The sequence below is a fragment of the Lepidochelys kempii genome, chromosome 7 (assembly GCF_965140265.1).
Source record: "Lepidochelys kempii isolate rLepKem1 chromosome 7, rLepKem1.hap2, whole genome shotgun sequence".
Taxonomy (NCBI): domain Eukaryota; kingdom Metazoa; phylum Chordata; order Testudines; family Cheloniidae; genus Lepidochelys; species Lepidochelys kempii.
In genome coordinates this window covers 77,028,882-77,046,548 of record NC_133262.1, presented here as the reverse complement: position 1 = coordinate 77,046,548, position 17,667 = coordinate 77,028,882, and the positions used below count along the sequence as shown (strand labels likewise).

General features: G+C 41.0%; 1 protein-coding gene across 10 annotated transcripts in view; it reads left to right on the top strand.

Moving 5' to 3' along the window:
* Positions 1-17,667, top strand: part of ANK3 (ankyrin 3) — a 554,708-nt gene that overhangs the window by 362,750 nt on the left and 174,291 nt on the right. For 5 of the 10 annotated variants that reach the window (XM_073353398.1, XM_073353395.1, XM_073353399.1 and 2 more), the window contains 3 exons: positions 7,246-7,431; positions 7,993-8,016; positions 9,206-9,304. In XM_073353398.1, the coding sequence (XP_073209499.1) occupies positions 7,246-7,431; positions 7,993-8,016; positions 9,206-9,304 (309 nt within the window). The remainder of the gene's footprint in view (positions 1-7,245; positions 7,432-7,992; positions 8,017-9,205; positions 9,305-17,667) is intronic. The other 5 variants (XM_073353403.1, XM_073353406.1, XM_073353401.1 and 2 more) reach the window with 1 other exon arrangement.

The following is a 17,667-nucleotide window of genomic DNA, read 5'->3' as shown; positions in this document are numbered from 1 at the left end:
TACCCCTAAAAAGACAGGGAAACGGCACTATGTCCCAACCAAGAGGGCAGAATGGTGGTCTAAGCTGCCACAAAGAGATCTAGGCAGCAACACCCCAATCTACCCTGGTTAAAAAAGATGGCAAGCATCTCGACTTGTTGGGAAGGAACATCTTTTCTTTCCCTGTCTTCTGGTTCAGGATAGCCAATTACCAAGCACTACTGGCTAAGTACAAGTCCCTGAGCTATTATAAATTTGTGGACTTTATTGACCATCTCTCCCACAGCAGGACAGAGCTAGTTTCCAGGCTCTCATAGAGGAAGGCAAAATTGTTGCCAGGACCACTCTCCAATCAGCAGTAGATGCGGCTGATGCATCTTCCAGGACAATGACTACTGCAGTTGTGATTTGCTAGGAGTTGTGGCTGCAGCAGGTTCCTCATGCCAATCCCAGACCTCAGCTGAACATTATTTTTGATGGGAGCTTGAAAGCAGCGAACCACTGAATGCAACAGCTCATTACTCCCACGCACCCTTTGGGGAACATCTAGCATTCTTTATCAACATCTGGAGTGCAGTAACAACAGACAAATGAGTGCTCAGTGTCATCCATTCTGGCTATAGAGTTTGCATCCATATCCCCTCCAAAACCCCTTTCCCCATCTCCTCTACACAGCCACTCTCATGAGAACATTGTCAAACAAGAAATGCAATCTCTCTTACATTGGGGAGCAATACTGCAGGTTTCTGTTCAGTATCAAGAGAAGGGTTTTACTCAACAAATTTCCTAATCTCCAAAAAGAAAGGTGGTTGGAGAGCCATTCTGAACCTCTGCTATCTCAAAACCGTTTTTGCAAATTCAAGTTTTGTATGGTCACATTGGCATCTATAATTCCATCCCTGGAAAAAGATGTGGTTTACAGTTCTCAACATGAAGGATCTCTACTTTCATGTGGAAATTTATCTCACTGATGCTTTCCAAGATTCATTGTTGGCTCCGACCTCGTTCAGGACAGGGTACTCCCTTTTGGCGTTGCTGTTGCCCCCAGGGTCTTTACCAAGATGTTCTCTGTCATAGCAGCCTATGTCAAGAGGCCAAGGTTTCATCATCTTCCCCTACCTCAAGGATTGTCTTCCTGTCATCAGGTTGCACCAAGGTTGCATTATCAGGCGTCAACTTGGATAATGCTACAACTCATGTTCTCTGGGGGTCAGTGTAAACATCAAAAAATCCATTCTCACCCCTACACAGACTTTGCACTTCATTGGGGCAGCCTTAAATTCCATCATGACGAGGGCTTACTTTCTAAGAGAGAGGTTTCAGGCTATGAACTTATCATAGACCAGATCATAACAAACCCCAGAGTGATTGTCAAGATCTCTCTCTCTCTCTCTCTCCCTCCCAGCCCATATGGCCTCATTCACTTACATCATGCTTTCTACAAGATTCCATCTTTGTTTCCTACAAGCATGGCTTCAAACTGTGTACTAGCCAAACTGACAGTCCATTAGCACCATAGTGACTGTCCCACCAAAGTGGTATCATGGAGGAAGAATCCCTGTCAGGTTTGCATCGACTTTCCTTTCCTCGCCTCTGTTCAGACAGGATGATCATTACTGATGCATCCCTGTTGTGTTGGGGAGCTCACATGGACAACCATACAGTGCAAGGCACCTAAGTATCTTGACCACCCAGGATACACATTAATGTTCTAGAGTTAAGAGCAGTTTGAAGGACTTGGAAAATCTTTCTCCCATTCATTCAAGGTCACCATGACCTCGTAACATCAGACAACTTTACAACCATCGTTTACATCAACAAACAGGGAGGAGTGAGATCCAACCCCGTGTGCAGAAGCAGTCAGTCTATGGAACTGGTGCATTGGCTATCAGATTACCCTGTTGGCAGTCTACCTCCCAGGAAACCAGAATATGCTAGAGGACTCGCTCAACAAATGCTTTACAGTTGATCATGAGTGGGAGCTTCATGACTCCGTGGTAAAAAAAATATGTTTGCTTTTTGAGGGACACCCATCAAGCAGCTGTTCACCTCCCAAACAAATGGGAAGTGCAACATACGCTGTTCCAGAGAAGCCCTGGGTCACCACCACAGTGCAATACTCTATTCCTTCTCTGGTCAAATCATCTGAACTATGCCTTCCCTCCACTATCATGCCTGTCTCGAGTTTTGTGCAAGATATCACAAGATAGGGCATGAGCTACTTCCATTGCCCCCAACTGGCCCAGACAGTTTTGGTTTCCAAGCCTACTACACATGTTGTCTTGGGCACTTATTCCTGTGTTTCTCAATCCATGACTCAGGTGAGTGACAAGATCAAGCATCCCAACCCATGACTGTTTCATCTCAGAGCCTGTTTTTTGGATGGGCATTGTTTTTTGGATGGGCATGGGGGGTGGGAGGGATAGCTCAGTGGTTTGAGCATTGGCCTGCTAAACCCAGGGTTGTGAGTTCAATCCTTGAGGGGGCCATTTAGGGATCTGGGGCAACAATTGGGCATTGGTCCTGCTTTGAGCAGGGGGTTGGACTAGATGACCTCCTGAGGTCCCTTCCAACCCTGATATTCTATGATTCTATGATTCCTTAGAGCAATCATGTTGTGAAGCTGTACAAAACAACTTTTCTAATAGTAGGAAGGATTCCACAAGGAAATGTTACCTAGCCAAATGGAAGCATTTCTCTATCTGGGCGCATCAAAGACCTTCACTGGGCAGTTAATCAGTGCTTATCATCTGCCTTCTCAGGACTACTTGATCTTCACACACCCTCTGACTAGCAGATTGTGCAAAGACCTAATCGCAACCTTTCCACCTATTAAAGAAAATCCTACCTCTCAATGGGACTTGAACCTTGTTCTCTCAGTACTCACTAAGCCTCTTTTTGAACCATTAGCTTCTTGCTCCATGTCTCTCCTATCCATGAAGGTCACATTCCTGGTAACTATCACCTCAGCAAAGAGGGTTGGTGAGCCTGGGGCATTGATGGTGAATCTTCCTGATATTTCATAAGGACAAGGTTTCATTATGTTTAGATCCTAAATTCACCCCCAAAGCAGTCTCTGAATCAGTCTATCCACTTACCTATGTTCTTCATAAAACCTCATGCATCCTCAGAAGAAAGGAGGCTCATTCCCTCAATGTTCAGTGGACCTTAGCCTTTTATCTGCAGAGAACGAAAAAAATCAGGAAATCCCCTAGAATATTTGTCACAATTGCGGAAAGGGTCAGGCTATATTATCTCAAAGAGTCTTGAAATGGGTCTCAGTCTGTATTTTGCTCTATCAGCTGTCTAGTCTTCCCCCTCCTTATGGGGTAAGAACTCATTCCACAGTAATGTAAGGAACAACTCTACTTGATATTCGTAAGGGAGCTACGGGGAGGTCGGTCCACATGTTTGCTAGACACTGTGCCTTGGTATAGGACTCCTCTGCTGATGCATCTTTTGGAACAGCAATCCTTAGTTAGGTTTCAGAGTAGCAGCCGTGTTAGTCTGTATTCGCAAAAAGCAAAGGAGTGCTTGTGGCAACTTAGAGACTAACCAATTTATTTGAGCATAAGCATCTGAGGAAGTGAGCTGTAGCTCACGAAAGCTTATGCTCAAATAAATTGGTTAGTCTCTTAGGTGCCACAAGTATTCCAGTCCTTAGTTAGACTCTGCCATCTATGACCTCACACTTTCCTGCTACTTGAGTACTGCTTGCCAGTCACTGACAGTGGAATACACATAGAGACCAGCACTTGAAGAAGACGAGAAACATACTTATCTTATAGTAACTGGAGTTTCTTCTAGATGCTTTGTCCCAATCCGTACTCTATTACCCACCCTCCTCTTCCTCTGCTTCAGATCTTGTCTGACTTGCAGTGGAGAAGGAACTGGAGAGGCAGTTGGTGCATGTGCAGACCAACAGAGACCAAAATTCTCCAGCTCTGGGCACATGCAGTGCATGTGTACCCATAGTGGAATGCTGATAGGGGCCACACATCTCAAAGAACCTCCAGTTACTATAAGATAAGTAATTTTCGTATATACAGAACAGATGGGCCATTCCTTTGTAGATCTTCAGAAACTGAGGTTATAGGAAGCTGCTCAAATCACACACACCCCTCTTTCCCCTTGTGTGCAGAAAGGGGAAAATACATTCTTAATGACCTTTTTTTAAAATTAGCATTTAGAAGCCACTAGAAATTGAAGGAACCATAAACTGCAGGGAAGGCCTGAACAGAGGAGTTTGTTGCTAGAGAGCCTGCTTTTTTTTTTTTTTTTTTTTGCAGGTGAATCAACTGGCTACTCACATGGCTGACTATTGAAAACATTGGGTACTCCTCATTTTGAGAAATCAATGCTCTCATCAAAAGACATTTGACATCTTATTCCACATTGCCTCTGACCACATGGGGTTCTCTATTTTTCAGGGGCACTGTACTTACAGGAAAAAGACACAGGAATACAAATAATACAGATACTGGGGTGAAAAATATAATGTAAAGACAAAGGTTGCTTTGCTGTACCTGAATTCCTCACTGTAGAGTCAGGGAGCCCAACTAAACATACCATCACTTGACTGAAAATATTTAGTATGTGACTTACACAGAAATGAATCTAAAGGGGTTCTCAAATAAATCTCTAGCTGCACTGTTTGCTTAAAAAATTGGCTATATGCATTAAACGTCACAATGTGCCATTCGGATACCTTGGGAGATCCCATGGATGTGTTCATACAGTAGCTCAAGTTCAAAATGGCAATATTTACTGTACAAGAAAGAAAAGTTATGAGCCATCACATCAAGGGTCTAGTTACCATGGTGATAGGCTAGAAATCTAGGTAGGTAGGTAGGTATATAAATAGGTTGGTGTTGACATCACACACAGAACAATGATGAGATTTCACCATGGCCAATCCCTCTCACCATTTTTTTCATCTTCATTTACCCCTTTTTCTTTTCTCATTCCTTTCCCTTCATTCCTCCCTTCAATCTGAACCATTTTCTCCTGCCTCAAAAAAAAAAATTAAAAAATTAACAGGGCTCTCTGTTTTGTACTGGTTACATCCCTCCTTGCCAAGGGGTTTAGAAATGTGGACTGATATAACTTTCTGTACTCCCCAGCCACATTGCCCTAATGCCTCTGCAAGCCATTGCCATTCACACTTAGTACATCTCAAATGTTATGTTCTTGTGTGCTTGCTGCCCCGTCTTCTGAGGATGAATCTTGTCTATATTTTCTAACCAGTGTTCTCTTTGAGAAGGGCCAGAACTGAAGTAGCTAACTTTCCTGCCCATTCATATTACACATATCCTCGCTATTCACAGAGCATTACATTAGTGGGAGGGGCCATCTTTCTACCTTGAATAGCTCTCCAGATTTTAATGGGTGATCTCAAAACCTTATCTAGAACATATCCAAAACTCTTACGTTTTGAAATGAGCTGGAAATTTTTCAAGACTCCTGGTATTGCTCAAGTCAGAAATGCTCTAAATTGCCTTCCTTTTGACATTGTGGTCCTTGTACTTTCCAATCCAAAAAATGATTGATGGAAAGGATTTTTTTTTTTAAATCTCCATCACTAGCATAATTTCTTCAACCTCAGAAATGTTTAGTTTGTTAAATTTGTGTGCAGAAACAAAATAACTTGTTGGGTTTTTTTTAATTCATTGGGCTGTCCACAATCACAGATTCTGCTGATATGACAGTGAAATGCGATCCCAGAAATTGCCACATTTATTCCAGTGTGTTTTTTCAATAAAAAATTTTGTCATCAAAAAATTGGGTTTTGACACATAAAATTTTTGGAAAAAAAATTCATTTTTGGTGGAATTATTTAATGTAAAACAATTAAATAAGAAATTTTAGTGTTAAAACAATTTGGGGTATTTTCAATTATTTTAATTTCAAAATTGTGGGGAAATGCCTGTTTTCTCTCATTTTTTACTCTTCTCCCTTTTTCTATTGTAAAAGGGGTGGGGCTTATGTGGCTTTTTGTGAAAAAAATAAGAGAAAGTAAGAATTTAACTTTTAGGCATTAGTCTTAAGAATGTTACTTTTGTTTCTAAAAAGTTAACACTTTTTCTCATTTAACACAAAATAACTAACTTTTTTTAAAGTGGGGAAAAAAAGCAGGAGAAAGTGTTTCCACTACCATCACCGCTTTTTCTCACTTTTTTACATACACACATTCTCCCCCCTCCGACCCCCGACTTACTCTCCCCTACATTTTTAATAGAGGGGGAATGAGAGAAAGAGAGAGAGAGAGTTTTTTCCATCAAAATGTAGCAAAGTTGAAATGCAAAATTTTCAAATTTTCATTAAAAAATTCAAAAAATTTGACAAAAAAACTAAATCTTTTTTTGGAAAGTTTTCATGGAAGATTAACAGTTTTTGCCCCCTTAGTTTTGGGAGTGTCAGCATCAAGATGGTGCTCTCTCTACTGGCTAAAAGTTTTGTTTGTTTGGGAAAATATCGAAATCAGCCATGAGCATCTAATATTCTCATCTTTCTGCACTTAGAGGTACCCTTCTGTAAAGTTTGTTAAGCCATTGTCTTAATTCTGTTTTTCACCTCTCAAATTCTTCCATTTACACCATTTTCTTGGTCTACAATTTCTTCTAGTGTTAAAATAACTCCTGTACAGTTGATGAAAGGATGAAATATCACTTAAGAATTAGTGTTTATGAATGGGCAGATGAACTTTGTAGCTGGAATGAAATAATTTACATAGTAGACGACTTTAAATTCTTAGCAAGTGTCAGTGGATTTTAAATTCCCCATATTTCAAAGATTAATGCAGTGTATAGAGATGAGTTTAATTTATTCAGAAAAAATATAATTATTTCAAACAGCTCTTTAGGGAAGGAAGATACATTGCTACAGGACATAATTAACATTTATAATTCAACATAATTTCAGTTTTTATTCTTGATTATACTTCCATGTTGGTTCTTTTAGTAACTTGTCTTGTTGGTCTTTCAAGCCTCATACACTTATTTGTCGTCTCCTTTTATGTTTGTATACAGCCAGTCCTAAGTCACAGATTAATTGAAACTCTTAGGACCTGATTCACTAATACTTTACTCTAGTTTTATGGCCTTGTAACTCTGTTACACTCAGTTTGAGTAGACTGGACTCCACATAACACCTTACACATTACCTCCGATTTTGAGTTTTATTCTTTTTGATATGAATGTTACCAGTTTGCTTTTTGTTCTGGTAGTCTTTGAATATCTTTTGAGTGTCATTATTATTTGTTTACAGGATGGTTTCACACCTTTGGCAGTAGCCTTGCAACAAGGTCATGACCAGGTGGTTTCACTGTTGCTTGAAAATGATACAAAGGGAAAAGTCCGTCTTCCTGCTCTCCACATTGCTGCCCGCAAGGATGACACAAAGGCTGCTGCTCTGTTGCTGCAGAATGACCATAATGCAGATGTGGAGTCAAAGGTTAGTTGTAAAAAAAATAGGCTGAGACATGCCTAAAGCTATGTACTAACTACATGGATTATAACAGGCGAAGAGGTCCTTTAAGAAAGTGTTTGCTTCAAGGAATTACACTTGTGCCCCGTCTATTTCACATGATAAGTAATACAGTTTCATTTGTATTTTTTCTCCTCTGTTTAAAATCAGGGTTACTATCATGAGTAGACAGCATGTAAATAGAAAACCAACCAAACAAGGAAAATACTATTCAAATGATTGGTTGTATTTGAAGTGATGGCTAGTATCGGTAGAGTGCAGTAGAGAATGTAATTTAATAAAATAGTCATATGATTAAAATTGTGTGTAATCCTATTACTTTAAAACCTCTTATAGAAGTGTAATAATTAACATTTAAAATAGATGATCATTCAGTTTCCATCCGGTCTAGCTTCCTTCTGTGCCGATTGTGCTTTCACCATAGCTTCCCTGCCAGACAGCTATCATGAAGCTTTTTGCATCCATGTCACCAGTGGTTGACTAACCATTCATTTTTTCCCCTCTTTGCTTCCCAATGTGTTAACCTAGATGTTGGTGAATAGAACAACGGAGGTATATATAAATATATATATGCATCATCACTCTTTCATAACTTAGTGCTGCTGCATCATTTCTTTCTCCTCTGCTCTGCATTGCCTTTTATATGATAGATACCTGCTTTAGACTAAACAAAGTAGCATGTGCTAGAGAAGACTGTAGTTTAGTTACCAGGGCTTTCTGCAGCTAAAACTAGGGTTGTAAAAGTAAGAGTAAGCATTCTTTGGAACTAATTACGATATAAGCGTCATATTGCGTAAAGTGAAGGTTTCTGAAGTTCTAATGCTGTAGATGTTTATCATCTGTGTGAAGAGCTGCAGACAACCCTGTGCATCCAGGACTGATTCTTTAGGCTTCTGCATGACACTTACCCTTGATGGTGTCAGCAAATTAAATGATCTTACAGTGGTACTAAATCTGCAAAACTCTCTAAGTGAGGCGGTGAAAGCTAGCATGGCTAAAAGGCTTGCTAACAATTTAGAAATGCATCTAGTTCCCATAAGGTTTCATACTTTTGGGGGACTGATTGAATTGCTGCATGTTTTAGCATTTTTTTAAAAGGAAGTAAAATTACATAAATATGTAAAAAAAAGTTGCTGAAGTGATGTTATCGGCTAGGCATTTTCTAATTAGGCTGACAACTTGTGGTGTCTTAACATAACCCAGTGTGATTGCCCACAGTAGGAGAGTGATCTTTATAGTACTAACCGTTGAAAAAAAAGCCACATTAATAATTTAAAATGGTCTTTGATGTTGTTTTAATTAGCAGTTTCTTTGAATTTATAAAATCTAGTTAGCAAGTGTCTTGAAGTGATTTGCTTCTGAACTTCTGCAAAGAATCACTGAGAAAAATTTTACTTGCAAGGCTAAAATAATACAGATAACAAGTAGATATTTCTGGTTAGAAATTAATTTCTCCTCTTAAAAGAAGGATAATTTTTTAAATTCAAATGTCTTCTGATGTTTATCTAGAATAACTAAAAGTCTTATCCTAGTCCTGTTCTTGTAGAATAATTTTGTTATTTTTTTCCCCTCTTTTACTTAGTATTATGATTTCATGTAACCTGTCAGTGAGTGAATATCAGGACAGAATGGAATATTAACTTGCATATTCTGCTTGCTAGTTTTTGTCAGTGCTGTCAGACAAATATTGCAGGAACAAGAAGACATTAAAATATTAATTAAATTTCTTTTTTTCCCCCAGAGTGGTTTTACTCCACTCCACATAGCGGCTCACTATGGAAATATTAATGTTGCTACATTGCTATTAAATCGGAGTGCTGCTGTGGACTTCACTGCAAGGGTAAGAGTAAAATCTCACAGCTATGTTCAAGTTGTATAAGAAACTTTTTGAAACATTCCCATTCAGAGATAGGGACTCATGCATTATTCTTACCATGGCTGTAGACTCTGTAGATCAACTGTTGTGATATAATTGTAAGTCTCAGTATTGGTGCAGGAAAGATAGGAAGTATGGCAAGAGACCACCCTGGCTTCACCAAAAGATCTTCAATGATCTGAAACTCAAAAAAGAGTTATACAAAAAGTGGGAACTAGGTCAAAATATGACCTATAAATAAACAACATAGGGATGCAGGGACAAAATTAGAAAGACCAAGGCACAAACAAGATAAAACTAGCTAAGGACATCAAGGCTAACAAGAAAACATTTTATAAATGTATTAGAAGCAAGAGGAAGACCAAGCTTAGTGTATGCCCATTACTCAATGAGGAAGGAAAGACAATAACAGAAAACGCAGCAATGGCCAAAGTGTTAAATGCCGTTTTTGTTTCCGTTTTCACCAAAAAAGCTGTGATTGGATAACTAGCACAGTGAACATCAATGTAAATGGGATAGAATCTGAGGCTAAAGCAGCGAAAGAACAAGTTAAGAATTACTTAGACAAGTTAGATGTCTTGAAGTCAGCAGGGCCTAACTTAAGGAACTGACTGAAGATATGTCTGAGCCATTAGTGATTATCTTGAGAATTTGGGGAGGATGGGAGGGATCCTAGAGGACTGGGAAAGGGCAAATATATAGTACCTATCTCTAAAAAGGGGAATGATGACCACCCAGGGAATCAGGCCAGTCAGCTTAACTTCAGTACCTGGTAAGATAATGGAGCAAATAATCAAACAATCGGTTTGTAAGCATGTGGAAGATAATAAGGTGACAAATCATGTCAAACCAACCTATTTTCCTTTGACAGGGTAACAAGCCTTGTGATGGGGAGAATCAGTCAATGTGATAAAGCTCGACTTTAGTAAGGCTTTTGTTACTCTCTCACATGACCTTGTCATAATCAAACTAGGGAAATATAGCTTACATGAACGTACTGTAAGGTGGATGCACAACTGGTTTCAAAACCGTACTCTGAGAGTAATTATCAATGGTTCACAGTCAAGCTGGAAGGGCATAGTGAGTGGGATCCCACAGGGACCTCTCCTGAATCCAGTACTATTCAAAAGCTCCATAAATTATTTGGCTAATGGTGTAGAAAGTAAACTTTTAAAGTGTGAGGATGATACCAACCTGGGAGGGGTTGCAAGTGCTTTGGAGGACTGGATTAAAATTCAAAATGTTCTTGACAAAATGGAGAAATGGTATGAATTAAATAGGATGAAATCTAATCAGAACAAATGCAAAGTACTACACTTAGGAATTGTTCAAATACAAAATGGGAAATGACTGCCTAGGAAGGAGTACTGTAGAAAGGATCTGGGGGTTATTGTAGATTACAAACTAAATATGAGTCAACAGTGTAATATTGTTACAAAAAAAGCAAACCTCATTCTAGGATGTATTAGCAGGAGTGTTGTATGCAAGACACAAGAAGTAATTCTTCCACTCTACTCAGCACTCATAAAGCCTCAACTGGAGTACTGCATCCAGTTCTGGTGGCCATTAAGCTGCCCCTATTGAAAATGGCTGCCATCTCCAGTTGTTTCTAATTAACTTGAAATCAGGGTGCCCTTAGTGAATATGACAGTTGCATCTTCACTTTGTGTGAGAGAGATCCAGCCAGCACATAATAAAGGACCTGGAAATCTGGAGGGGTAGGAAATAAGACTAGATGTTTGGGAAATGTAAAGAAAGCTAGGAAGGAGTCTTGTGGCAAGAGAAACTCTAGACACAGAGGAATATGAGAGAGACTGGCTCAGAGAAATGTAGGTGGGCCAAGAAAATGTAGCAAGGGAGGGAGAATACGGGGGCAATAGAATGTGAATTGCAGGCAGGGACACAGAGGGATGTGTGTGGGAAGGGAATGAGACTGCAGGGACAGGATAATATAGAGGATAAGGAGGGAGAATGCAATAGGCAGGAGACTTAAGGGTAAGGGACAAAAAGTGCAGAGGAAGCAGGAAACTGGGAGAATGATAGAGGGTGGGGAGGCATGGGCAAGAGACTTTTTAATTTTTTTTTTAATTTAGTCTTCCGTCATTTACATCAGGATGATTTACTCTTTACAACCAAAAATCTGTATTACCACTTTGAATGTGTGCACCATGGGACACAGAACACTAGATAAAAAGTGTAATATTGTTCTGAGTAGAAATTTCCTTTTAGTTTGATAGGCTGTAAATCTGAAACACATCAATTACCATATTATTAAGTAACACAGATTTTTTGACAAAAGATTTATAATAAATAATATAAACCAATGAAAAATAAAATAATTGTGTTTATTTAAAAATAGTAATTTTCTGGCCTAAAGGACTTAACAGAAAGTCAAAAACTGAACACTTTCAGATTTTTGGCTTGTGCCTCCCTATGTTGCTTGCACATATCTCCCATCATTATCATTAGAATATTGATGGGGAGGGTAACAAGACATGAATGGAGGGTTTGAATAGAGTACAGTACTTTCTAATTACAGTTTGAGACATCCTTTTATCCATAAGCTATCAGTAGGTATTTAGGTGAAAAGGGTTCACTCAGGTTCTGTTGTTGGCTACAGTGTATTTGCTGCAGTATTGTTCAACATTTTACTACATAATTTAAGTTCCAGAAGCTGAATGACACTATCTTAGGGCCTGATCCAATGCCTCTTGAAACCAATGGATAGACTCCCAAGGGATACTGAGTCAAGCTCATAGTGCAATATTAAAGGGGAAAGGTCAACTCTAACACAGGTCATGAATGAGCTCAGTAGTCTCTGGCACAACCTAATGACTGTTTTCCAAATCACTAGAACATTCCATCATTAACTGTAATTTACAGTGTTGTTTTAGGAGAGGCCCAAGGTTGGAAAACAGGATGTTCACAGGCTAAGATTAAGATGTGTTTGCAAAGGTTTCTTGGAAGCCTGCAAGCTGCTAACCATGTTATCCATGGCTTTCGCTAGTAATATTGGTCTCTTATTTTCATGACCACTAAATATACTAACATTAACTGCAACATTAGGAAATATAAAGCTGTCATGAAGCTCAGTCTCAAATATTGACAAGTGCTAATTAAAGGGGCAAGGGAAGGAAGGGCCTGAGGTCAACCCTGTCCCACTTCAGAAACTAGGGGAGGGATTAGTGTTACTAACCAGTCTCATACAAGGCCTAATATATTAAAATAATCATAGCTCTTATGCCTCAGCAACTCAGTTTTGGATTAGGGACACTGATCAAGGAGCAGATCAAAAGCAGTTAAAAAAAAAAACCCTCAGTCTTCTGAAGTTCCATGTTCTCCCCCATCAGCTGTTGTCATGAGTACAAAAGCAAGCAGACTGTTCAATTAACTGAAGAAGTGCTGACACAGGGATGTCTTCCTGGAAGAAGAGTGGGGCTGACGGGGTGACTCAGAGCCCTGAACTGCTTCTTGTGCTTAGGAAGCTGGGCAGGAGCATCAGCAGGACACATCTCTAATCACTTTTTTGTAGTTGGTGTCTGGCTGTAAAAATGTAGAAAACTTGGCAGTGACAGAAGCAATCGTAGAGTAAATAACAGGGTAGAGTTGAGTTTGCTTTTTTGTACTTTTCATACTGCGGGTAGTGAAAATGCTTTATAGAGAGATGAGGTAGGTACCAGTGCAGCCGTAAATTTATAGACAAATGAAGCAACCGTTATATGCGAAGAATACTTTACAGACCTAAGCACGAGGCAGTAGTAGCCCTAGCTTGACACTCTGCCTACTCCGCTGCCAGACTTCAAGGGGTGGCAAAAATGACCTGTACGCACTAGTTGCCCCACTGTTACCTGGGCTGTGGGCACCTCTTGTTGTTATTTTTATTCAAATAGCACCGATAATATTCTGGGTGCCACACATACAGGAATAAAAGACCCAATCTTGAATATCTTACAATCTAAGAAGACAAGCAACATGCTGAGGGTGTGGGAGAGGGGTGCAATCAAAATACATGCAAGCTTTTTTATATGTCATATAGAGATTTTCAAAGGCAGAAAGAGCAGTTAGACACCCAGTGAGAAGTGGGTGCGTATATGCCCTTTGTACCTTTGAAAAGCTACCATTTTATATACTTCCTTTTGTTGAATACATACGCATCCGTTATACTTGGCTGCCCTTCACCCTAACCATAATTAGTAGTGTCTTGTAGACATTATGGAAGCAGAGAGTTTTGAAGAGGTATTTGGAGGACAGAAGGGGGTGACCTTATGAATTCGTTCTCAGAGGTCATTTATGGACAGGGAGCAGTGTGACAGAAGGTGCAGAGACAGATGTGGGAGAAGTGGCTAAATGGGCAGTCAAGAGTAGCTAATATATTTTGTGGAAAGGAAGTGGGAAAAGACTGGACAAAGAAGGGTGAGAGAGAGCTATGAAGGGTCTGGAGGGTGAGGGCAAGAAGCTTGAATTTGATGTGGTATAAAAGGGAGTGGAGGTCTTTAGGAAGGAGGAGGACTTGGCTAGAATAATGGGCAAGAAAGAGGATTTTAGCAGTGGTGTTTTTAATGGGTTGAAGGGAGGCAACGTGGGTGTTAGGAAGGCCAGAGAAAAGGAAATTGCAGAAATGATGATGGGAGAAAACGAGGGCCTGACAAGAGTTTTTGCTGTGTGCATAGAAGGCTAACATCTCTGTGCCTATAGCAGTGTTGCTGTACTGTCAGTAGCAGTGTCCCTTGTGAAGCAAGGGAGCAGCTGCTCTCCTCACCCCTTGCCAGCCAACACCTTCCTGCCTCTCAGCTATGCTTCCCACTTTTTTCTGCATTTAAGAAGAATAGATCCAGGGCCTGTTACGGTGTTATAAACCCTGCAGATCTGAGCACCTGTTGGCTCTGAGTGGGCACCTGAAACTGAGAATTGGATCCGAATCTGCTACAGTTCCAGACTCTTTAAATCTGATGGTTGATGAGGTGTGACTTTGGACCCTGAGCTCCAGCAACTCCCTCATATCTATGTGTTGCCTCAGTCCTGACTGGGGCCTCACAGAGATGGAATTCCATTGGCCACTCTGAACCAGTGGGAGTTTTCTCCAGTACTTTCTAGTACAATCAGTCCCATATCTCATCTGATTCCTTCTGCCCCAGTTGCAGAGGCTCAGATCTGGGGGTCTCCACAGATAGTCTCAATTTAAACTGAGATAGTATCAGAGGCTCATCTTGGAAGTTCTCAGATCCGTGCCAATCTGAGATGAGAAGGGTCCATTCTAGATCTTTTGACACCTCAGACACAAGCCACCTGGATCACTCTTGTCTTCTTAAGTCTTCCCACAGGAAATTTCCTTCAGATAACATTGCCTACTCACATTAGGGCAGTCCTTGAAACATCAGGCACCTCAGAAAGGCCTCTCCAGCCATCCACAATAAGTAAAACTTCACAGGTGTTACGAGCAATAAGAGAGACCAGTTGCTCTCAATTCTGGCTCCACCTGCAGCATCCAATACCAGGCAGCTGTTTTGCTTGAAATTTTGAGAGCCCTGCACCATATTGGATATAGTATGGAAGGACTATTCCATTCAGTTCCGCTCCATGCCTCCTCCTTTTGCTCCTTTCCCATCCTTTTCAGGAAGAGCTGGGTTTTTATTCCCAGTGCTTCCTAGTCTTAAAGACACAAGGAGATTTCCATGCTGTATTAGACTAAAGAAAGTGAATATTAACTCTTTGGGGCAGGGACTGTGCCTTCTTTTATGTTTGTAGAGCACATAGCCCACCTAGATTAAAACTTTATATGGTGATACGGAGAGTCATTATCTGTCATGCCACCATTGGAGACCTGTGTTAGTGCTGCTCCACTTAAGAGATCAAGTAGTTCATGTTTTCCTGGGTTTCCTGTCTCATCATGGCTTCCAGTCCATGCTCTTCTTTCCTGGATATAATCTGGCTACTGTTCAGGAGTCTGGGCCTCAGATTCAACCAGGAAATGTCACTTTCAACCCGATGCAGAAACTGACTTGATGAGAGTATTACTACTTGACCCTGCTGTAGCAATGGCTTTCATATACCAATAGAAAAGTTCCTGGACTAGCCCTTTAAATAAAAAGGAAAGGAGGACTTGTGGCACCTTAGAGACTAACAAGTTTATTTGAGCATAAGCTTTCGTGAGCTACAGCTCACTTCACATGCATCCGATGAAGTGAGCTGTAGCGCACGAAAGCTTATGCTCAAATAAATTTGTTAGTCTCTAAGGTGCCACAAGTCCTCCTTTTCTTGTTGCGAATACAGACTAACACGGCTGCTACTCTGAACCCTTTAATAAGAGAGCTTTGCCCAATCTTTTCTGAGTTCCTGCATTCATTATCTATGACTCTGAGAAAGAGATCTTTGCAACCTTGTCCAGTTTATAGGATATAGCTCAGGAGGAGACAGCCTGCTAGCAGTGCCTCAACAAATTCTATAAGCTTTCATCTGTTTGGCAGTGTCCTTTGAGGATTTCCATTCTGCCAACCATGTCAATCCATAGTGATAACCTGAGTAAAACCTGAACTAGGGAAATGTTCTAGACAGTGTTGACTCTTGTAGCCTGTTGAAGCTCAGGGAATCCATCCTTCACTGGAGCTTCAAGCCATACAGCAAATATTGAGAATTTTCCTTTCTTACGTAAAGGGCTGAAGTCATCAGAGCCTGCCAGGCTGTGAAGCCCCAAAATATTACTTAACTGCCAAAGAGAGGAGGGTAGCTTGTGCCCTTCATATATGTAGCCAAGCAGTGGTGGAAGAACAGAATATGGGACCCTGTGCAGGTTTTTTTTTGTGGGCCCCTTCCTCAAATTTTAATGAGTGTTTCACTTATTTATAGCACCAAATCTGCCAATTCAACTGTTCAGTACTTGATAACAATTCTCAAAATGTGAATGTCTGTGAAACAGTATAGTGCAACATATAATACTGACTTTTTCTCCTCTCCTGTTTGAATCACATTTTGCAAGACTTTCATTCTGTAAACTCATGAACTATCTGCTATAGGTTCATGTTTCTGGCCTGCTCCCAGGATCTCAGCCCTTGAGGGAGACCCCCTACCATCCCTTCCCAGGAGTCCATGTCTCCCCTGCCCCACTCCTTACCCTAGCCCTCCCTGCTGTCTCAAGGCTTCCTTGGAGGAAGGGATTTAGGGTTCTCCCCTCTGTGCCCCACAGTCACTCCTCCTCCCCATCCCCTCCCTCTGTGCTCCACATTCAGACCTGCTCTCCTTCCCTCCTGGGGTATGTGGGAGGCAGTTGCCATCGCAGCCGGGAGTGGGCAGGAGTACACAGACCAGGTACCTCTGCCTGAGTGGCGGTGGCATAGGCTCCCCATCCTGCACTGCAGCTCCCTGCCAGGCTGGACCAAAAGAACAGCCAAGCTTGCTCTTCCCCTGGCTCAAAGCTTCGTGGCAGTCCCTGGCCCTGAGAGGAGCTGCTGTGGGTTCCAGCAGGTGGAGTGGGACTTGGATGCAACTGTGCCCTCAGCCATGTGAGAAGTGAACATTTAGGCCTGATTTCTGTGGGTATAGTTGCATCCACGGATCCCAGCTAGAACTTCCAGTGCTCCCTGGGCCCTCTAAGTTGCATGGGCCCCTATACACCTGCCCCAGTGTAGCCATGACAAGTTAACTTTGGGACTGCTTCATAGTTCATCAGATCTTTCACTTTTTGCCATTTGCTTGGTAGAGAGAAACAACTATCTTTTAAATTACTTGAATTGCAGTCATCAGAGCAAATATCAGTGACACTTGAAAACTTCGTTGGTGAATGCAATATTCCAGAAAGGGAGCATCTCAGATTCTCGATCTGTTTGCCTCCAGGATGATACCAGATGTCCTTTGTACAATTATTGAGTGGCAGGCTAGTGACAGACACATTCATCATGGAGGGGAGTGATATATACCTTCTAACTGATTCCTCTGCTTCCTTAAATCACCAGAAAGGTGAAGCATGGATTCATAGATACAACATAGGCTCTCTGGTTTTGATATTCACATTTCTTAGTGCATCAGACTATCATTCTTCTTTCCATCATCTGTGGACTTTGTATGTCAGAAGCAGGGTCAGTCTTCATCCAGTCACAGAACCACCGTTCCTAGCAGCCTGAATCTTAGCACTCTGGTAGGTACACATCTTGAATACTTAGACAAACTGCAGCAAGCTCTTTCATAACCTAGGAGGGTGAGTGAAGTACAGCTATGTATAGTCCATCCTCCATTCCCAGGCTTACATTAGTATAAAGTCATGTTGAGCCATCACCCTAAAATCTTCCCTGATGTACTCTCTGAAATAGTCTTGTCTTAATCAGTGTATCAGCCTC